Genomic DNA, 23,840 nt, shown 5'->3' on the forward strand with positions numbered 1-23,840 from the left:
CTGCTGAGCCAAGTATCCCCCATCTTATAACTGTGCATTTGGTTTCTTTTTCCTAAGTGTAGAACTTTCCATTTATCCCTGTTGAATGTCATTCTGTTGTTTTCAGCCCAATGCTCCAGCCCATCAAGGTCCCTTTGAATTTTCTTTCTGTCTTCCACGGTATTAGCTATGCCCCCCAACTTTGTATCATCTGCAAATTTGATAAGCATGCTTTGTACCTCCTCATCCAAGTTGTTAATAAATATGTTAAACAGCACTGGGCCCAGGACTGAGCCCTGTGGTACGCCACTTGTTACTTCCACCCAGTTTGAGAAGGAACCATTTGAGTACGATTCTGGAGCCAACTGTGGATCCATGCTAATAAGCATGCAAATGATCAATCCATTCTTGGCAAGCTTGCACAGGATCCCATTTCTTACCTCCCAGATTAAAAAGCAGAGAAATGCACTAATAGGCAAAAAACCTTGTGGTTTATGAATGTACCTATAGCCCACAGCTATTTCTATCAAACTTTAAAAAGCAGGGAAATTGGGCAGCTCTAGTGAATGCACCAGGGGAGCAGAAGACCTGACCTCCTCTCTGAGATATTGTACTGCCCTACAAATTGGTCAAAATGCAAACACCATTTGGGTTGGTCTTTCACAGCCCAATCCACTTCCTGTGTAGCTTGGAAAAAATTGCTAACACGTGCCTCTGAGCATATGGTGAGTGGTGGCAACACCTGCAATCAGCCCAAATAATAGAAACAAGACATGTGCTGTGCTGAACTTGTTTTAGCAGGGAGGAAGCAACGTTATTAAGACAGTTGACATAGTTCAGATAGTCACTTTAAATACAGGCATACTCCGCTTAATGTTGCTTCACTTAACGTTGCCTCGCTATAACGTACATGCTCCATACGTCCCCATACCCTGCTTTGCAATAACGTACATTTTATTGGCATGACGCTGCTGCCATCTAGTGGTGATTGCGTGCAGTACAAGTGAAGACAATTGCTTCACTTAAAGTAGATTTTCACTTAAAAGTACACTCTCCGGTCCCATTGCGAACATTAAAGCCGGGTATGCCTGTATGTCTGATTTCCTTTGCAATTTTAGTTACGTTTCCTATAGGAAATCATTTTCTTTTGCTTCTATTTCTGTGAATATATGAAGTACAGCAACACTTTGCAAAATTTACACTAAAAAACGCCAAAAATAATTGTGGAATAATGGCACTGACTATTCTGCAGAATAGTCTCCAGTGGACATCAGGAGTGTCTCAGTTTGCACAAGCAGTGGGAGGTGAAATATATTCTAGCTAAATTCTTGGTGTGCTCTATGTTTTTAACTGACCATGCCCACCTTTCCTTAAATAAAGTGGTTTAAACATAGCAAGCTGAGAACATGCATCCTGGGCAGGCTAAGTTTGTTTTTTCCAACAGCTAGAGTCATTCCTGAAGTATCAACATATTGTAATCAGTCTGATTTTACATCAAACTGCAGTTTCAGATTCAACTGTGAATGCACCCAAAATAGAAATAGAACATAACCTCCCATTTGAAACACAAAAGGCTGTCTTCACCATCATATGACACTGACCAATAAAAAGGCTTTGAAATTAATAAAAATAAATTTGACACAGGTTTCTAGGATGAATAATGAAATAAAATTTTCTAGATTAGATTCTCTGTAGAAACAATGGTAACACAGGAATGAAGCAAAGTAAGAACACTGACAAACATACAAAAATGCAATTCTCCATCTTTGGAGATAGCAGTTGTTGCCACCACTCACCATATGCTCAGAGGCACATGTTACCAAATTCTTCCAAGCTACACAGGAAGTGGATTGGACTGTGAAAGGTGCTTTAAAGGTATGGTATGTACACAACCCTAATTGCTACCCAGTGAAATAGCTAGGCTGGACCTGCTATTATAGTGTTGAATGACTAATGAAGTCAGTCTTATGCAAGGTCTGCTTGCCTCCCCCTTTTCCTAAAGCACTTACAAAGCAGCAACTCCTCAGGCTTTTTCAAGTTAACCAAGCCAAGGACAGAGCAAGAGAACATTTCAAGTGAATAAGTTACAAACAAAATATTTTATTAAAATTTACATTTACTGCAGGGGTGAAGGTGGAGGGAGGATGGAATTAGCAGGTATAAAAATATGTTTCAAAAAAGGTAGAGTAACTTGCCAGCTACGGAAGATAATGGGTTCTCTCCTGCCCCCTCCCCTCCCTTAAAGACACATTGATGAGTCTCATCATGGTCTCCATCTCATTTTGCCGTTTTCCCAAGCCTGCTTAGTCAGTTCCACTCTTAAGAAATCCACCCCTTGGAAAAAGCTGCTATCTTCCCTCGGAAGGGAATTCTTTCCCAACCCCAGCATTCTCCCTATTCATTTTGCTGGTGCCCGTTGACCTCAGCCAGCGGAGACTTGCATCCAAGCAAAAAAGTCCTCCTCTCTACATATTTGATATACATACACACATATAAAACAAGATCTCATTAATACTACAAAAGGAGACACACAAAAGTTCTCTGCTCACTCTCTCAGCTTCATAGCAGAGGCTATTTCCAAAGCAGCACAGCTATATACATTTTCATTCCCAGTACGGGATACAACTGCATCAAATTTACTTCAGAAGATAGCTGCCCACCTGTCACAGGGATAGTATATGGTCTGGTTATAAAAGCAACATTTGGAAGGGTTGTTGGATTCTCCGGAGGGCGAAAATGTGAGTTGACTGATCAGCTAGATTAGAAGGAAAGGGCTGGTCTACTAATTACCATCAGGAATGCCTGGCAGTTGCATGGAAACACCCTATATGATAGGAGTAAGCCACATGACGAGCCTGGAGCAGCTAACACACCAGCCCCTTTCACAAGTATCCTGTATGCATAGGGAAATGTGCGTGTGATAGGGAAGTGTGGCCTTGCCAGAGTCTTGGACACATGGAGAATCCATGCATGAGCAGCTGTTTATGTACAGGCTTCCCTTTTCATACTTCTATACTCAACACAGAGACAATGGGGAAGGTAGTACACAGCCTTTTTCAAAAGTGTAGGGAAATGCATGGAAGATGGATCTTGTTTCAAGGACTGGCAACCATAAAATAGGCCTGTCCTTCGGACTTAGTACAAATCAGGGGTAACCAACATGGTGCCCTCCAGATGTTGTCAGACTCCCAACTCCTATAACCATTATTGGTCAGGGCAATGGGAGATGTAGTCCAGAAACATCTGGAGGGCACCACATTGGTTACTCTAGTATAAATCATCAAATGCTAGAAACAATGAGGCTATATCAGATTTGGGAGAGGGAGGGAGATAAAAATCTGTTACACTGAACAATGATTAACAGCAGCAAAAGGAGAACAGCTCGGCTTGTCAACAGCAACTTCAATATATTAAATTACAAGCAGGCATTGATTTACATAGTCTATGCTTTGACAGCTAAGACAGGGAATAATGGAGAAGCTGGAACATGTCCTCCTTCTCCCAGTTCATTTCTGTTCATTTTAGGGTCAGAAGCTGCTACTTATGTTTTTGCTATTGTGCTCCCAAAAGCACAGTCTTCCACAAAGCTGCTCTCTTCTGAGGCTCTTGGGAAGACAGGTAACGGGAAATCAATATGTGGCACTAGCTTACAAATGAACAGTGTGAATTCCCCGTAACTGGGGGTGGAGGGAGGGAGTTAATGCTCACAACATTTACTGGGCACTTGGAGTCATGCTAGTAAATCAGGAGCTTCATCTTTTTAGTCACATTTTGGTTCTATAAAAATAAATACATACAGATGAAATATTCAAACTCAAACACTTATGGGCTAGTTGCTTAACATTGAAAGCAGAAATGGCAACCCTGGAGGTAGGAATAGAGGGGGAAATGCAAAGGAGAATGGACACATTTAGGAACATTTTAGCTGCATTTCCTCTTATATGTGTTAAAACTATGTTTCAAAGCAATGGCCATAATATATTTTATGTTGTATGTATTGCATCAGTCTCTGTTTAAGATGCAACATGGGCTGCAGTGCCTTTGGGGGGGAAAATGAGGCCAGTTTTACTCCAGCGGTCTATCAAGCTTCTATTCAATATATCATTTGAAAGACTGCCATGTGCAACCCCGAGTTCACATTGAGCAAGCAATGGGAACCTGCACCAGACTCTCAGAGGTATCACCATGTTTGAACTACTTAGACCCTTTGCGCAGAGAGGGTGGTTTGGGAGCTGCATGACTTTCATGAGAATCGAGGAGAGAATAGGCAAAAATTCTATGACACACACACGAAAAGAAATGTAGATGTCAATGGGTTTGTGGGAGGATGAATTCCATACCAATAATCAAACCATGGCTCCTTCCACAGGTACAGCAAGTCCTTATACTTAAATGAATGCCTCCCCTTTAAAGACATAAAGGAAACAGCAACAAAGAGAGCCACCATTGCATTATTACAAAGGGAGGTGGGAATATTCTCCTTGCGATTCCTCTTCCTCAGAAGCTGTCACACAGTCAGAACCATTTCCAGGGGCAGTAAGACGGCTGGAATTTGACAGTCTAAAGGAAGGAAACATGGAGGAAGGGAAGGGGAAATCCTTCAGCCACAGGCCTTTGTTTCAAAAGCAACACCTGTAAATATCACTGTCCCACTCCCAGAAGCGGAGGGCAGCTCTTCCAAATCAAATAGGCTTCGTAGTACTGTTGTAGACCAGGTGCTCGGTGTCCTCAGTGGTGGACAGAACAGAGGAGAGAGTGGAGTTGGCCGCAGTAGCTGGCTGGCGTCGGCGTCGGTAAGTCTTTTTGTTCTTTAGGAAAAAGTAGCCAAGGATTGCCAACACAATCATTATGCACACACCAAGAAGCACTGCAATAGCCACTTCAAAAGAGCCTGTGAGAGATTAGGGGGGTGGGGGTGGGGAGAGAGAATCAGAGTTAATCACGCCTGCTACTTTGGCCTTCGCAAGCTTTAAGAAGGAGGTGCTGTTACAAGAATATTTCAACTCAAGTCTGGAGTAACCCAAGATTTGAGGCATTTCTGATTGTTTTGCTACATGCTATTCCACACTCAAAATGATACCTCTTCTATTTGCAGTGTGCAGCTAGGTCTACTATCTTATGTGCTGCATGTCCCAGAGTGAATGCAAGCACAGACCCCAAATCCTTTGTAATCCACAGATTTTGAGATGCACTCTTTTAATGCAGAGTGCCTAGCCACCTCAAAAGCAGGGAGCAAGATATGATCATGGATTTCTTCCCAGAGTCCTCTGCAACATGTAGAGGCTTCTGGGTCACAATCTAGCTTCATGCGAGTCACCCTCACAGGAGTTTTTTGTGTTGCACAGAAGCAGCATCATTGTAGCCTCCCATCCCCTCAACAAGGTATGTGACATATAGATGCCTAGAGATGCAAAATTTCCAAATAAGTGTATGCACACTTGCACCCTAAGACTGCAATCCTATATATGCTTACAGGGAAGTAAATCCCATGCTGAATTCCAAGTTGATGTGCATATGATTGTATGGCAAGTATATGTTCTTTCTAGGGACAGTCACTTGAAAAAAGTTAATTCTAACTCGGTTTTTAAATTTGACTGGAACGATTCCTCAATTTGATTTATACGCATTAACTGTGTTACTAACTGTAGACCATTTAGAAATGTTCTGTTGAGTAAGTGGTATATAAATTTTGCTAACAAAAAAATAATTTTATGAAACAATGCATTTTTAAAATGGGAAAGTTCTCTGGAGCAATGGAAAAATGTCCATTACACTTCAGTGACATGGCACATTTCTACAAGGGTAACAAAATATGCATCACTTCTTTTACACAGAAGTGTCAGGATCCTTCCCGTGGCTCCTCCTGGTCATCTTCCCTGAAGTGCATGGCAGCTTACAGCAGAAGTGGGAGAGAGACAGACAGCAGAGTTTGGGAGGCTGAGGAGAAATAAGTGAGCTAGTGGAGCATAATGGAGTTCAGTTACTTACTTAAACCCGCCTGCTGTGCCTCATATCCGCTCCATCTCTGGCCGATCACATCTGCCTCTGCCGAGGAGAGAAAGGTAAGTTCATATAATGGTGCTTGGAATAGTGGTGGAGGCTCTTCAGAGAGACAAATTCATATAATGCACTTGTAATTTAATATACTGCAATTCTTTCAAAAAAATTTCATTTAAGTCATATTTTCAACCCAACAGTTTAGTTGGGTTCTCTTCTCCAGCAGATTAACTTTTTTTTAAAAAAAGGAGGAGAGGGAAAAGAAGAAGAGAGTGAGGAAGGTGAAACAAGAATATGGTGATACTGGGACATCCGTACGAGGCAAAGTATTATCATTGGAATGCAAAGATGCACGTGTTATCCTTTTCAATACTCATAGGCTAATTTCACATGTGCTATGCCAGGCATTCTGGCCTATTGTGCATCAGGAATAAGCAGCATGCTGATGCAATGTTGCCCAATTGCTCCCACTTTGCTCTTCCCCAGGTGCAAGTGGGATAAACTAGGAGCCTTGGTTTCCAGTTACATCTGAACCAGCGATCTTGGATTATTGCTTCCTACCAAGCCAAAATCGGCAAAAACAACCACCCAGGTTCTTCCAGGGACCCAATTCAACACTTGCTGCCAGCCACCAGTCAATACTACTGGGCTAGAATTGGGCCATTGGCCTGACTTAGTATAGGATAGCTTCTCAAAAGAATATAGAAATGCTACTTTGGGTTAAATAAAAAAGCACATTAAGCTCAGCATTCTGTCTCTTCACAACTACCAGATGTCATAGAGAACTTCAGAAGGGGGTCATGATAAGCACAATCATTTGTTAGTTCCCATCATCTAGTAGTCAAAGGTATAAAAATGTCACCCTCTGGCTTCCCTAGCTACCAACCACCTACTAAACAATTTTAAAAGCCTTTCACGCTAGTATAGACCCCACAGGATCCTGGGCCAATAAGCCCATAGTCTGCTGATCCCTGGTCTGCATAGTGCCAAGACGTTATATTGGAGGAACTTACTCAAGAAACATTTACTCAGGAAAAGATGCCACATTTCCTACCCACTTCTTTAAGTTCTTCTACTTACTTGTGACACCTTCACAAGATTTCATACATTCTTCCTCCTCCTCAAAATTATTCTTGTTGCCTTCACAACCTCCATAGGTGAAGCGATTGCATTTCTCAGTGAATGGATTGTAGTACCAGCGAGGTATACTATCTTCACACAGCCCAGTATCTGGCATATCCACACAGTGACCTGCCACAAAATAAGTGATATACTGATTACTATCATGACTTTGGTTAAGTATTGTCAGCTGATCACATTTTATTTGACCACAATCAAATATTCCATGGAGACATTGATGCTTAAAGAATTGGCCTGTTTCTTACTTAGCACTACTACCTTTAAAAACTGCCTTAAAAAAAAACAGCTGCTTGTTACCTTGCTTTATTTCTGTTCAAATTTTTTATTTTTTATTTTTGCAAGTGTAGGCCTGCTTTCTTCAACCTGACACCCTCCAGACCTTGTCAGGAAGGATGGGAATTGTAGTCTGACAATTGGCTATGCTAGCTGGAGCTGATGCAAGTTGTAGTCTAACATCTGGAAGGTTGGAGAAGGCTACTATAGGCTGACCCTAGCGTTCCAGGACAAATGCTTGACCACAGTGAGTGGTCCTCTGTCTAGCTGAGGAGTCCCCGTCTGCCTTCTGATCTTGTGGGGGGGGGAGAGGAAGAGCCATCATCCCCACAGCTTTTCTATGCTTCTGAGGTCCTCCAAGTGCCTCAAAAACATAATAAATAGAAGCCAGAGACTTCCTTATGGGGAGTTTGAGGACTGTTCCAGCAATTGCATAGTGCTTTGAACATGTTCAGACCCTCTTCCAATTCCTTTACCAATCATGCTGCCCTTCCCTATCTACAAGCTTAGAATTGAGAAAGGAAGCAGTGGGTTGTAATTTCTCACAAAGTTTGAGGCAGAGGCGAAGAGGTCTGGCGGCTGCAACTTAAGCCAGCTAAAGGGGAGCCCCAACAGTTCAAGAGTTGTTTTTTTTTAACAATTTCCAAGAGGTAATTGCTGCGCTAATCTCTTGCAGCAGGAAAAAAAAGTGTCATGTGGCATGCTGAAAAGTAACAACTGTATTATGGCAAACACTTTCATCTTTATATGCCATAAGATGCCACAAGACTCATGGTGGTTTCTGTAATTAGCCAAAGTATCAAACTAGTTGATGATCAAAGTATCTTTTTGTTGTTTGAATAAAATTAATGCTCTAAAAATACTTGAACTCTATTTGACCTGCCAAATGACCTAAGTTTCTGTGATTCAGTAAATGCCCAATCTTAGGGTTCATCAAGATTATACATATACACATAAGCTTAGCACAGCTACTGTATTTGTTTCCAGGAAGCCTTTGGCACAGTTTATTCCTTAACTCTAATTTGAGCAACATAACTACACAACATTTCTAGTTTTGTTGGAATACAGTAACCCCTTTTAACCTCAATTACAATTGGGGGTGGGGTGCCAATGTAGATAAACAAGATGGTCATTAGACCCTTTGACGAAAATACAGCTCACTCCATAAGCATTCGTGATATACTTACTTTGGCTGACTGTAACATTGATCTTGCGTAATTGATTGAACCCTTGAACATCTGCAAGACACACAAAAGGGGGGATTGGGTCACATAATGGTTCTTTTTGAATGACAGTGTGAAACATTTTCATGAAAGTTGGAAACTCCCTGACAGAAACCTTTTTTAATAGTTTCTGCCTATCTTTTTGTTAGTTCCTCTTCTGATCTCCCTGATTCATTTTGTTTGCTTCTCTTCTTAATTTTAGGAATTTTAGACAGTAATAAATATTCTGTGTGTGCCATACTTTTAAAAAATCACAATATTTTACATTTATTCAGTCTAAATTCCGTGCAAGAAAAGCTGAACTCCGTGATAAAATAAATTATGGAAATTTGAACAAATTTGGACGTTTTCATTTTGCAAAATTTATCTGGCAATTTTTACTGTTTTAAACCATTTATTCTGGTTTTGCAAGTCATGGCAAGGAGCTATGCCTACTGACTGGAAGCCTTCCTCTCTGGATTCATGCCACTGTAGTAGCCGGCTTGGGGGAACCCCACAGTTTGCAAAAGACGTTTTGTTTGAAACAACCCAGTGAGGACTGAGCATGTTTAGTAGCCAAAGAATGCTGACTGATTGTTGCTGTCTGTGTATAAAACAGAAGATTGAAGTAGATGGGAATGGAATGGAGAAGCTGAAATCCTGGACAGCTGTATTTCACACATCAACATTTTGCTCCCACTTGTAGATGATTAAATCAGAACAAGAATAATCAATGAAAGCCAATATAATAAATAAATAATATTAGCTTTCATTATTCTTGTTCTGAATTAATCATTTGTTACCTATGCTTTATTGCGCAAAAAGATATACAGCACAATAAAAAAATTTAAATACCCACCCTCAAATATAAGGCATGTTCTCAATATGCCAAATTTTGCACTGTTGTGCAAAGCAGACACTTTGAACAAGAATATTAACTAGAACAGCATTAGATTAGCAAAGGGAAATATTGGACAGTGCTCCCCCTCTTAATAATATCACACTCCCCCTCAATCCAAACAAAGATTCCGGTGGTGGAACATCAGTATGAACCAGACAACACACTGATACAACCAGTAGTGGTCTGTAATGAAGCCAGTAACTGCAATGGCTGGAAATATATTGAGGCTGTCTATATTCAGCCCTGTTTAAGCTGCTGTTTCTCCACATGAGATCCTGGGCTCAAGGAGAGCGAGGAGGGATCAGGTAAGGCAAGGAGAGGGCGGTAAGAGAAGTATCTCATTTGCATGAGTGAACCAGCCCTTATGCATGTTTACATTTCAGAGTAGACTGTGAAATCGATATGGGAAAGTATGGTAAGGAACCAGAGCTCGGAATATTATTTTAAAAAGTAATAAATTACAGTTACATGGCCCAAAAAAGTAGTAATTACCGTTACAATTGCTCTGAAAGTAACTGATTACTTTACTTTTCCTCCAAAATAATCACTACAATTACATTTCAGTTACTTAAAAAAAGCCTACAATGTGCTGGCCTTGGCTGCTGCACATCTAAGTAGCCTAAAACAACATTAAAAATAAACAAACACATACAGAGGTAGTAGAATAATTATTTTTATTCATAAGATAGCAATGGTGGTCTCTCTGTTGGTAAGGGTGGTGAGGAGGGAGGCTGAGGCCACTACTCAGATCTTTGCACGTCAAACCAACTGCAACCCCCCACTCAGCCAGCCAGCATAATCTCTCTCATTTAACCACCTCCCAGACCCTGCCCTGCCACCAGCGAAGGGCCACTCACACAAGCAAACATTTCCCCCTATCTCCCTCTCACACACACCACACGTTGTCATCTTTCACCTCCACAGTTCATCTCCATTCTGCTGCCGCCTCCTTTATCCAGATCCTTTTCCCCTCCACTCCATTCTTCCCCACCACTATCCTTTTTTAAAATAATTGTTTTCTCCACTCCACCCCGTCTCACTCTCCGCCTCCTCCCCATCCAGAGCATGAGGAAAGAGCGACACTGCACAGAAGCCCAGTTAGAGGCACATGACTTTCATCCACAAATCAGAGGAACTGAAGACTTCCCCTGCTCCCCCCCCCAGTAATGCCCAAAAGTAATTCTGGAAACGTTACAATTACTCCACAAAAGCAGTAAAATTACTCCTAGTTCTATTACAATCAAAATATAAAGGAATTACCCACTCGTTACTCAAAAGTAAAGAATTGCAAGCAATCCGTTACTTGTAACTAGTTACTTCCAAGCTCTGTAAGGAACAATCCATCCCAGGCAATGAGAGAGAATATGATCACCATGCCCTTGCTAGGTTTGATTTTGTGAACATGTGAAAATGGTTCTAGCATGCCATATTTGCTAAAGTGTTCAGTCCCAAAAAATCTATAAACACACACAATGTTGCTAGGGGTGGGAGGGGAGGATACTACAGTCATTTGCTTTGGGGCTACTTGGGGACTACCGAATAGCAGTGGCTCTCCAGAATGTCAGAAGGAGATCTTTCCCGGCACTTTCTTTATGGATACGCCTATTTTTAAAGACATTACAGCAACACCTACTTACATGAATCACAAAATTTCTCATCTGAGCCATCTAAACAATCAGGAGTTTCATCACATTCCAGGAAGCTATCAATACAGCATCCATCTTCACATTTGAAATAGAAGGGCAGGCACTTTCCATTGCACACTATATGAGAAATATAGGTTAGACCTTGCAGTTCACAACAAAGACAATTATCTCTTCTCAGCATCCAGATGGAAGAATTTGCTTCTGACCAATCTTTCTAGGGCAGATCAGGACTAACGCCTGTGCCAGTGAAAGAAGTAAAGGCAAGAGCTTCTCAGTGCAAAGAAAGTTACCTCTTTGCAATGCTGCAAGCACAGAGCAAGAAACCAATCAAAAAGATTTGCTATTAAGCCTCAAGTCAGCAAAAAAGTAAGAAAGTAGCAGGGAAGAATCATGCAGACATACAGGCCTGGTCCTTGCACAACACACAAAACCAACCCTTGGCTTAGAGATAGCGCACAAAAGCATGCGGGCTCCCAGAGTGAAGCTCCTAGCCACTTTGCTCCTCCCTGGTCCTTTCTGTGTTGCACAGTGTTGAGCAAAGCTAAGGTTTGGCTTAATGTGTTGTCCAAAAGCTCCCTCCTCACTAACCATGAGCTGTAACCAAGGTTTGTTCCTGCTTACGGCTTGTAGTTAGTGAGGAGAGCATCCAGGTCCATACAGTATGGTAAGTCAAGCCTGGGCTTAGTTCAGCACAGCACAGCAGCAAAAAGGCTGGGGAGGAGCAAAGCAGCGGGGAGCCTGCAAATTTGGGTGGCCTTGCTAAGCCAAGGTATGGCTTAGTGTGCTGTGTGACCCAGGCCACTGAATTGCTTACCTGGCTCTTGTCGTTTTTCAACAGCACCTGGAAAAAGAGAGAGAGAAAAAATTAGGAGTGAGTTTATTGTTCTTTCAAACATACGTTTCAGGCATTCAGTTTCCTAATCATTGGATCTCATCTAAAAATTCCCTACAAAAAGACTTTATCAACTTTTAAAACTTTTTTCACTTTTAAATATAGGCATACACACAATTCACTTCCAGTTCTACGCTACTGGCGGGGCAGAGGAGAAAAAGATGTTTACTGATGTAACACCACTCTCCCAGAATTAGTGAAACACCTGTCAGTCCTTCCTGGTTCCATGACCCAGCTAACTTTTAGCTTAGAATAAAATGTCACATGCTAAAGAGACCAGAATTGATTGAATTTAAAGCTATTAAGAAAGATTCAGTTGTACTAAGCCAGAGGGCAGAAAATAACATTTGAGTTCTGTATTGCAAGACCCAGCATTCTGTGGTTACATCCTGAAATAATTGTGCAGGTGATTTGACCACAAAATTGAAGGTGAATTATTTAGGGTCTTGTTCGGTTTTTAATTAAATGCTTTTCTTGCATGCTACGAGCAGCTCTGAGTACACAGACAGGAAAAACTCGTGTTGTTTATCTATAATATCCAGTTCCTATCAATCTTTAAGATAAATGCTCGGCAGGAACTGCCACAATTTATATGCAGTTTAGCAAGGAAGATGCTAGAAAACCCCCAATGCAATTTATTATTTCCAAATGTACGGGAGAGATTCAGAAACAGCCTCTCAAAGGTCAAGCACATCACATCAAGAATTGGTAGACTGGTCCATTCTCCACCTCTTTGAAGAATTATTAATGGCATCTACCAAGTGACAAATGTTTCATCACTTGAAATCTCTGAAATCCAGAAATAGGGGGTTTACTCAAAGAACACACCAACCTTGGACATTCTTGCAGGCAAGTTTACATTCCTCTTCTCGTAAGTAATTGTTTTTGTTGGGTTTGCAGCCACCAAATATGAATTCCTGACACTGCTGAGTTGCTGGATTGTAGTACCAGCGAGGAAAGGAACCCCGGCAACGTCCCACCTTATAAGGAGCCAAGCAGTGCTCTAGAAGAAACACAAAACCAACACAATCCATGTCAGAGAAGGCAAACATTAGGTTTAGCTTATTCCCCCTGATCTTACAATATTGCTAGTTGGAAGATACCGGGAAGGAGGGGGCACGTAAGGGAAGAGTCCATTCAGGTAAGATTGAGCTTTCCACTAACAAGACACTAATTTAGCAGGCTTTGTGGTCTCGAGAGATGTCCTGAAATGAGCAAGTCAGTTCTCAATCAAGCCATACCAATGGCTGGAGAATGTTCTTCCTGACGCTTGACTAAGTAGTGACAAAAATGTAGCTTTTACTGGAGACAGTGCCCAAAGAGGTGGTCAAGATTGGGTTGTGATAAGATATTTGAAAGTGTAATGTAAAATGAGCAACAAGGATTGTTCCACATCTGATCTTCAGATTCCACAACTTGGTATGTTAGGCCCCCTTTTCCCATCAATTGGGGCAAAGGCTGGCACCTGGTTTGAGGCCAGGTAAAGTTTGTGCCATGACATTAAGGAATTGAGTCAAATGTGGTAGCCATATGCCCATGCATCTTACACCAGGGCAAATGCCCTTTACAGACTAGCTGGTTGAATACTCTGCCTGGAGAACATTAACATAAACACATTGCTGCTTCCAGTCCAGCTACGCATAAAAAGGCCTCAACAGAAAACTGAGACCCCAGGAAAGACATTCTCTGTAGAGTTGCTCTGAACCCGGCCTATCCCTGAGGGTGGAGGAAAGACTGTGGGAAGATTGTGCTCAGCAATGCAAGCATCATCTACTTAAAGTATATATAATAAATGAATATAACAATGAATAATAAAAGACAATAAAAATAATGTTCTCCAGGAAATAGACCAAGGGAGTTTTTTTTTTTTTAATGGTGACAGTTTGGAGAAACAGAACTTTCAAGAAGTATCTGCGCTTGTGCTGTCTTATTAAGACCCCTGCGCTCAGACACCATTTCTATCTGACCATTTCAAAAGTAGAATGCCCACACAGACATCTTATGGATCTGATGCAGGGGCAGGAGAAAATATGGCCTCTCCCAACAATCCCTTAACATGGTTGAACACTTTCCTGGAAGGCAAACTCACATTGAGGTAGCACTGAGGCCTTTGGCAGTCACTCACAGGCCATCAAATGAGTTTCCACCTGTGAGTGGCTGCTACCAATGCATTGGCCCCATGTAGTCTCCTCTTCACTACCCCATAATGTTTATTAAGGCAAAACATGATGATGTGATGTCACTGGGTTGCAAGATCCTCCACTTTATCGGTTGCAGTTGGCATTTAACAGGAAAGGGGACAGTATCATTCAGATTCAGTCATGTCATGTAGTGTTTGCCTTACAGAACTTTTCAAAGGACAGAAGATCTTCAGACTCAACAGCAGAATGGTGCCATGTTCCTTCAACGACATTCTCTCTCTTGTTATCACCCCTGTACATAACACTGTTCCCCAATGTGTTCAAGAGGACCAATATAAACCAGGTTATCAGCTCTACCTTCTCCCTTTGAAAGGTGCAGCTAGGAATGACCCACCTGTCGTCTGCTCATGATTCAGTACAGTGAGAGTGATGTTGGTAGAGTCCTTCTGTCCAGCGGTATCTGTCACAGTTAGTTGGAAGAGGTAACTCCCTTCCTGCAAGTTGGTGACTACCACATGATCTGCCCCTTTCTGAAAATGCCACATGTAAAAAAAGGAAAAGGGAGGTCCTTTTAGAAGGCAGGACAACATATGCTACAACAAGAGCTTCAACGTTCCCTCATCTTAATTCAAGATGATCCTTATTTATTACCAGACTCTTACCAGATGCATGCAGACCTGGATGGCTTGAATGCCAGCCAAATCTCTTCTTTCTCCTTGCACACACAACTTGTGTTTTTCATAATAAGGTCCAGAGAACTCTAATGTTTGCACACGATTGTGTGACATTTGAGTTGGCCCAATAAAGATAGTGCCCTAGTATGGACTCTTTCTATTACCTATCCTTGGCTCTTATTAGAAGTGCTCCTGTTCAGGGCTCTGGCCAGCCTGGAACAGGAGAGTTGTAATTCTGTTCAGGGCTTGCACAGGGAGTTGGAAAAATGGGGGAGGGGAAGAGAAGGAGAAGATGCCTCCGCCCCTTTCCCATCCTCCTGAAACATTCCCCTACTGTGCCCTGAATGTGCTATATTGTACAACGAGCTTGGATTCAGGATGCTGGAACTGCTATGTAAAAGAGGGGGTGAATGGGTTGGAGAATGGAAAAGGTCCTTCCCTCTCCCCTCCTCAAACTTCTGTATAGCAGAGGTGGCAAACCTATGGCCTTACATATGTTGTTGGACTACAGCTCCCATCACCCCTGATCATTGGTCATGCTGGTTGGAGCTGATGGGTGTTGGTGCTCATCATCATCAGGATGGCCACAGGTTCACTATCTGTGCTGGGTATCATAAGGAAGGGAGCTTTTAAGACATATATCCCCCTGATCTGGATACTATACTGCAGCCTTTCCCAACCTTTGGGTTCCTAGATGTTGCTAGACTACAACTCCCACCAGCCCCAGCCAGCATGGCCAATGGTCAGGAATCATGACCAGCAGTCCAGCAACATCTGGGGACCCAAAGGTTGAGAAATGCTGCTATATTGTGTTAGGGGCTCAAATAGTTCCCTGTTGCCTCCTCCAGACATTCTCCACATTCTTGGCTCAACTGCCCTCAACACTCCATAAGGCCTGGAAGCCAGCGAGCACAGTTTCTTGTTGTGTTCATTGTGGGGTTTCTTTTAATTTTAAAATGAATATACTTTGGCAGACTTGGGGAATTCTCTATGTACTCAGAAACCACCACCATATTTCTAAGTGGCCTCATTTCACTGCCAAACTGATTGGCACGAGATTACCCAAGGTTGGTATTAGATGAAAAAACGATATGCTAAAAACCCAGTTCTTACACGGCATCTAAAGCAGTGTGGGTGTGTTTTTAAAAGCCATACATTTGTATCAAGTTGCCCAAAGGCTCATATTGGTTTTGAAAAACACACACCAAGGCTTAAACCATGTAAGGTTTTAAGAGACCCAGATACCACAATGGCTCTATACATTATGGCATCTCACCTGTGCCCAACAGAAAATCAGGGTTTCATATTCACTCTTGTGCACAACGTGGATGCTGTAACCACTGCTGGAGCATGTAAATGGCATTATATAACCATTTAGGACAGGAAGAAAAGGCACTGGGCTTAATAAAGTTGACAGATGAGTCCCACGAACTACAATTTCCTCAGGCACTGAGGATACTACATCTGCCCTCATGACTGTGGTAGTAAGGGAAAGTTGTCACCTTCTAGTCTCCCTCCCTCTTCTCTCTCCCCCCACTCTCTCTCTGTCATGATACAAGAAGTAGCAGAGAGATTGTAGTCCATCATGAGTTGAAGGAGTGATACTTCCAGTGTTTTCTTTTTTTGTAAAAAAGGAGGTGCCAGTACTCATACTTTGATAAAAGCACTGAGAGTGCCAGCACAAAATGGTTGCCTTGGGCAGCAAAAGAAAAGAAAGAGGAGGTGGTACTGCAAACTGGTTAGTTCTATCACAAACAAAGCACTGGATATTTCTCTTATAACTGATGTGTTACAGGAATATAGGAAGTGCACTACACATGTTACTTGCTCCGTGTTTAGGTGTGACACTTCTCCATCCCTCCCTCCTGAATTTTGTTTCTAAACCAGCACCATTAATTATACAGCCACTATAGTCAGCATGGATTTTTTGCATTCCGCAACATTAAATTGAAAATAACCCCCATGCCATTCTGATGCTTCCCATAAGCTCGTTTCAAAACAAAACCTTACAAAACTTATAGTCTTGAACTCAGAAAAGCTTGCTTAACAACCCTCTAAATTTTCATGATGATACACAAAACAGTCAGAATCGAGAGTTCAAAGTGTAAAAAGAGAGAGAAAAAACAGACCCCTTTTGGACTTTTCTGTCAGAGTTCTCATACCTTGTTGAAATTAATTAAAAATCAGCCATGTTCACAGAGTACCTGTACTCCTATTACTGACCTTGCCCCATACTCTGACCTTCATCATCTGCAGTTTAAAAGTTTAAAAAAATGCCTGGCTGATTTTTAATTAATTTAATAAATTTTGCATTGAACTCGATGATAAGGCCGGGCATGCTCAGTAAGAACCAACTGTCAGTGTTTGAAAAGCCAAACTCACAGCTGCTTGGCTAATCAGGGGGCCACACCCACACCAGACCTTTATTTCACTTTGGACAGTTACGGCTTCCCCCAAAGAATTCTGGGAAGTGTAGTTTGTGAAGAGTGCTGAGAGGAAACTCCTATTCCCCTGACAGAGCTCCAGTTGCCAGAGTGGTTTAACAGTCAGCCGTTCTGACTGAAGCTCTGTGAGGGGAACAGGGCCTCCCCTAGCAACAGCACCCTTCACTAACTACACTTCCCAGGATTCTTTGGGAGAAGACTGCCTAAAGTGAAATCAAGGTCTAGTGTGGATGTGGCCAGGGACAGCTTTGGTTTAAATGTGGGTAGGAGGCTACATGTGCCTGCTGTAGAATAAGAAGGTGGGGGAAACCCTGAAAAAGAATGGTACTGTTCACAATATTTTCCTTTTGGAAATGGGCTTCACCTCTGCCCAGTGCCCACCCATCCAATCTCCTCCCCTCCCCCTCCCTTCCCTCCCATTCCTGCCCTCCTTGCCCCTCCCCCAGGTCAGTTTCACCTATCCTAAGCATGATTGCACAGGAGTAAATCCCATTGAACTCAAAAGCATGCAAATGATTAAACCTGCCCTCTACTCCTCCTCCTCCCTCCCATCACCTCCCTTGTGTCCCTTCCCTTCCCCTTCCAATCCCCTCCTTTCCCCTCCCCCTGCTCCCCTCTCCCTCCTTCCTCCTACTCTCTCCTCCCCCTCCGCCTCCCCCATGGTCAGTTTTACCTATCCTAGCCATGATTGCACAGGAGTAAATCCCACTGAACTCAATAAGCATGCAAATGATCAGACCGGCCTTTCCCACCCTTCCCCTCTCCTTTCTCTTCCTCTCCTCCGCTCTTCCTTCTTCCTCCTCTCCTGCCTACTCTAGGATTACCTCCCCATGGTCAGTTTTACCTATCCCCCATCCTCCTTCCCTCTACTCTCCCCTCCCCCATCGTTAGTTTTACCTATCCTAGCCATGATTGCATGGCAGTAAATCCCACTGAACTCAACACATGCAAATGATCAAACCTGCTCTCCTCCTCCCCCTCCCCCTCCTGCCTTTTCCCCTCCCCCTCTACCCATCCCCTGTGGTCAGTTTCACTTGCAGGGGAGTAAATCTCACTGAACTCAAGCATGCAAATGATCAATCCATTCTCAGTAAACTTGCACAGGATCCCATTTCTTACCTCCCAGATTAAAAAGCAGAGAAATTCACTAATAGGCAAAAAAACTTTGCGGTTTATGAATGTACCTATAGCCCCATAGATCTTTCCATCAAACTTTAAAAAGCAGAGAAATTGGACAGCTATAGTGAATGCACCAGGGGAGCAGAGACCTGACCACCTCTCTGAGATACTGTACTGCCCTACAAATGTGTGAAAATGCAAACACAATTTGGGTTGGTCTTTCACAGTCCAATCCACTTCCTGTGGAACATGAAATAATTTGGTAACATGTGCCTCTGAGCATATGGTGAGTGGTGGCAACATCTGCAATTAGCCCAAATAACAGAAAGAAATGTGCTGTGCTGATCTTGTTTTAGCAGGAAGGAAGCAATGACATTGAAACAGTTGATATAGTTCAGTCACTTTAAATGGGTTGATTTACTTCGCAATTTTAGTGAAGTTTCCTATAGTCAATCATTTTCTTTTGCTTCTGTTTCTGTGAATATGTGAAGTACAGCAACACTTTGCAACACTAAAAAAAAGCTCCAAAAACAATTGTGGAATAAGGGCACTGACTGCAGAATAGTTTCCAATGGACATGAGGAGTGTCTCAGTTTGCACACGATAAAACAGTGAGAGGTGAAATATATTCTAGCTAAATTCTAGGTGTGCTCTATATTGTTAATTGACCATGCCCACCTTTCCTTAAGTGGAGTAGTTTAAGCATAGCAAGCTGAAAACATGCATCTTGGGCAGGGGAAAGTTTGTTTTTTCCAACAGCTAGAGTTATTCCTGAAGTAGCAACATATTGTAATCAGTCTGATTTTACATCAAACTGCAGTTTCAGATTCAACTGTTAATGCACGCAAAATAGAAATAGAGCATAACCTCCAGTTTGAAACACAAAAGGCTGTCTTCATCATCATATGGCATTGACCAATAAAAAGGCTTTGAAATTAATAAAAATAAATTGGATGAATAATATAATTTTCTAGGTTATATTCTCCGTAGAAACAGTAGTAACACAGAAAAGAAGCAAAGTAAGAACACCACCAGCAAACTTACAAAAATGTAATTTTCCATCTTTGGAGATGGCAGGTGTTGCCACTACTCACTATATGCTCAGAGGCACATGTTACTAAAAATTTTCAAGCTTCACAGGAAGTGGACTGGACTGTGAAAGACCAACCCAAATTGTGTTTGCATTTTGACAAATTTGTAGGGCAGTACCAATATCTCAGAGAGGAGGTCAGGTCTCCTGCTCCCCTGGTGCATTCACTAGAGCTGCCCAATTTCCCTGCTTTTTAAAGTTTGATAGAAATATATGTAGGCTATAGGTACATTCATAAACCACAAGGTTTTTTGCTTATTACTGAATATATATAGCACTTTGCAGAGCAAAGCAGAGGTTACACATGCAAAGCATGTGCTCTACCACTAAGCTATGGGGCTTTTCTCATAGCAGTGGCGGATTTGTCCCTGTGTTTGTTCCTTCCACTACCTCTCTCACACACGAGGTGGCAATTGCCAGGACCGATGTGGCTATTGCACTCTCTCTCCACCAGCAGAAGGTACACACCATGCTCAGGACAGGCATGTGATGCTGCCAGCCCCCATCTCCCCCATGAAGGGTAAGGCAGTAATTCTCAAATAAAACCGCTCCCCAGATACTTCTACCTGCCCTGTCCTCGAGGCAGCTTAAACACCACTGCATTATATTATTGAGAAGCATGAGGATATTCATCCAGTCAAGGGGTAGCAAAGGATTCTGCCTTGCCCTGGCTTCTGGGGAGAGCTTGGAAAAGTTACTTTTTTGAACTACAACTCCCATCAGCCCAATCCAGTGGCCATGCTGGCTGGGGCTGATGGGAGTTGTAGTTCAAAAAAGTAACTTTTCCAAGCTCTGCTTCTGGGAAGAGGTGGTCCACTGCTCATCTCCTCAGTTTGACCCAGCCGTCATAGTGGTAGATGATCTACCTCTTGCTTTTAAACTCATTAAGGACTGTCGAAAGGCAAGAGTTTATTTATTTATTTAATTAATTAAATTTTTATACCGCCCCATAGCCGGAGCTCTCTGGGCGGTGTACATCAGGTAAAAGCATTTCATACAATTAAAACCACAATCCAACAATGTAAACATACATTAATAATTTAAAAAGCTAAAACATAATTAAACCCATACTGAAATGCCAGTTAAAAAATAAAGTCAAAAATACAAGCTATTAAAATACTAACATACTAGAGTGTCAAACTGCTGGAGCCCTACCTTGCAGTCATTCCTGAAATCTGCCTAAACTAGATTTATCTACTCAGCACCAAGCAAGGGATTCCACCATTTAACAGGCATGTGGAAACTCAGACTCACAAGCCTATAATATGCAAATCCAAGATAGGTTCAAGCTTTAAATTGAGCCAGGCCTTAAATAATAAAACTTGCATAACATGTTGCAAGCTCTTTCTTGTCAAAAGCAGCTTGCACAGGGCTCTGAGGCAATCTCTCACCCAGGCACTGACCAGGCTCAGACCAGCTTAGCAGAACCATATGCCCCCAGGCCAGTTCCTGGACTTAACAACCCTGATTCTTAGTCTCATTGCCTTTTATTTTTGTTCACATTTTGACAATGTTATAACATTTAGCATTAAGAATATGAATGAACCCACCAATTAACAAATGCAGGGGTATGAAAAAGTTATTTATTGGGAAGGGAAAGCAAAGCAGTCAGAGGGGGACAGGAATAAGAGAGCATCAATTGCAAAGTTACTGGCTATTCTCATAGAGCTTGCTCCTATGCATATCATTACTAGTAATTTGCTTAAAGAAAGGAGGAGAGTGCTGATCAATAACAAACCATACTGGTGATATCATGACACAATAATTCACTGGCTCAATTCGGATGGTCATATCTTGACTTAAGATACGAACCAGTTTTTTGCCACTGCATGCAGTCCCTTTGCTCCTCCCTTCACGCAAACCACAAAGTTTCTTAGTTAACCATAGATTTCTGTTTCTTTCAAACTATAGTCAGCAGCTTCAGAACAAGTCTGCAACCTCAGACCATGTTTCCTGGTTCAGATAAAATGGGAAACAATAGTTAATGAAGAGATTTCCTGGTTCAGTTGTGGCTCATGCAAAGGGAGAAGTGAAGAGGCTGCAAGTGCAGGCAAAACACTTATTGATCTCTCAGTTTGTTAAGCAGAGATACAGTTGCCTGAATGCTGCCACTATGGTACTCATAAGTAAAGACTTGAAAGCTGTTATGCAAGCAAACCACATTTAAAAAATTGTCCTGCCTTACCTCCATCACCACTGAGTCATCACCACTGAGAAGTGTCCATTCATAAGTCACAATACCCTTGTCATCAACACTTTCTGTACCCCTCAGTGTCACTGGCGTGTTAGGCTGCACTTTCATGTCCATCCAAGCTCGGGCTACAGGTGGCTGATCACCTGATGGGGGAAAAGCATCATCATTTGCATTTATTTTTTCACTGTATATCTTGCCGTTCTACATACAGCACCCTGGTAACAAATAATAATAAAAACAGAATAATTTTTTAAAATTTGCTGTAAAACAAAAGGATTAAATAAGAATGACAGAATTTTTGGATTCAATTCTGAAACTTTTAATTTATTTATTTAAAATATTTCTATCCCGCCCTTCTACCCTGTAATAGGGCACTCCAGGCGGCTTACAAAAATAAAATCAGATATGTACATAATAAAATTGTAAGCAGTAAAATCACAAAAACATTAAAATAAATTAAAATACATAGAATACAATTAAAATACATAAAATACCACACACACACATACACACACTTTAACCTTTCTGTATATGCTTTTATATTGAATGTACTATATATTTTCTTACTGTACATCACCCAGAGTGGCGGGTCAACCTGCCAGATGGGCGTCTAATAAATCTAATAAATAAATATACATGGATTGGTACGAAAGGGACTACAAAAGTAAAATTTAATGTAAAATGGAAGGAACAAGCACAAGACTAAGATGAAGTGACAGCCACACTTGCCCCACATGCATCAGGGTAAGAGAAAAATGGGTGTCAGGGTAGGTATTACTAGTGATTAAAATGCTACATTAGAAGTTTGAAAAAATGTCTAATTGAAAATTGAAACAAAGTGGTAGACAACTTTTGGTAAGACAGTTTTAAGGACAGTAAGAGGCCAAGCAGAGCAGCACTTCTGCAGCCTATTTTTGGCTCCATGACTGCAGCTTAATACAGTACAGCACAGTCAGATGGGGAGGAAGGAGAGAATGGGAGACATGCAACTTGGCTGACTGGGCAGCAAAGCAGGGTGGGAGCTGCTGAAAGTGACAGCCTGATAGTCATGTGCTTCCTCATGAGATGGATGGACTACACCGGAAGCAACGCAGACTGTGATTTACTGCAGCAAATGCACCAGAAGATGAACGTATTATTAGAGTCTTTTATATCCCAAGATCAAAGCATCATATTTTCATATTTTACTAGTAAGCATGGAGTGTTGAACATATGGGTATCAATAGAATATATACCCATAGGGTTGTATTCAACCAAGTCCTACTCAGAGTAGACCCATTGAAATTAATGAACCTACGTTAGTCACACTCACTAACTTTAATGGAACTACTCTGAGTAGGCCCAGTGTTGAATGCTACACGTAAAGTTTAGCTTCCCACATGTTGTGGAAGTCCTTTAAAAATTCTCTCTTGAGCAGGTAAATCAGTGCGGCTGAAAAGAACTTATAAACTGTAGAAAGGATTCTTATGAATGAGTGCAATTCTGAGGACAGGAAGAGAAGGAAACAAGGGAGAGGGAAAGAGAAATACCGTATATTCCGGCGTATAAGACGACTTTTTAACCACGGAAAATCTTCTCCAAAGTTGGGGGTCGTCTTATACGCCCAGTCGTCTTATACGCCGGAATATACGGTAGATACCTGACCTAGTTACAGAAATGACTCATGAGAGAGCACTGAAAGATAATGATCCTAAAACACTGAATTTATGTTCCAAATATTGAGAGAGTCATCCCTTGAGGAACCTCAAGAACAAAACACACAAGGCACTCTACTTTTGAGCCACCTCATCACTAGAAGTCACAAGAAATCACATCAAATCAGGTAAACAATTGACGCTGATTTGCCTTGCACCTTCCTGTTACAAAATCTATATGAGAAATGTCCTTTCAAAAAGTTTACATCATGACCTCTTTAAAGTTTTCCTCATTTTTGCTGTGCTTAATCTTTCCAGAAAACTTCTGAACACTCATATTTATAATTATGTATATATATTCCTATTAATCCAGACATATTATTGCCAACTGAATTTGAATTGCAGAAGATTTTGCAAAAATTCTGTCCTCCTCTAGAGCAGGATGGTTAACCTACAGTGATCATCTGGCCTCCCAAAGGGTACTTTATGACCTCCAAAACAACCCCCTTGTCAT

At 41.7% G+C, this 23,840-nt stretch overlaps 1 protein-coding gene across 1 annotated transcript in view; it reads right to left on the minus strand.

The window, feature by feature from the left end:
• Window positions 1-2,059: 2,059 nt before the first annotated feature.
• SPINT1 (serine peptidase inhibitor, Kunitz type 1) overlaps window positions 2,060-23,840 on the minus strand; it is a 61,276-nt gene continuing 39,495 nt past the window's right edge. The window contains exons 2-10 of the mRNA XM_061611412.1: window positions 21,684-21,835; window positions 14,566-14,701; window positions 12,863-13,033; window positions 11,953-11,979; window positions 11,130-11,255; window positions 8,577-8,627; window positions 7,057-7,227; window positions 5,968-6,024; window positions 2,060-4,870 (exon numbers count right to left, since the gene is read on the minus strand). Of these exons, the coding sequence (XP_061467396.1) occupies window positions 4,662-4,870; window positions 5,968-6,024; window positions 7,057-7,227; window positions 8,577-8,627; window positions 11,130-11,255; window positions 11,953-11,979; window positions 12,863-13,033; window positions 14,566-14,701; window positions 21,684-21,835 (1,100 nt within the window). The 3' untranslated portion in view covers window positions 2,060-4,661. The remainder of the gene's footprint in view (window positions 4,871-5,967; window positions 6,025-7,056; window positions 7,228-8,576; window positions 8,628-11,129; window positions 11,256-11,952; window positions 11,980-12,862; window positions 13,034-14,565; window positions 14,702-21,683; window positions 21,836-23,840) is intronic.

Source organism: Rhineura floridana, chromosome 2, assembly GCF_030035675.1.
Source record: "Rhineura floridana isolate rRhiFlo1 chromosome 2, rRhiFlo1.hap2, whole genome shotgun sequence".
Taxonomy (NCBI): Eukaryota; Metazoa; Chordata; class Lepidosauria; order Squamata; family Rhineuridae; genus Rhineura; species Rhineura floridana.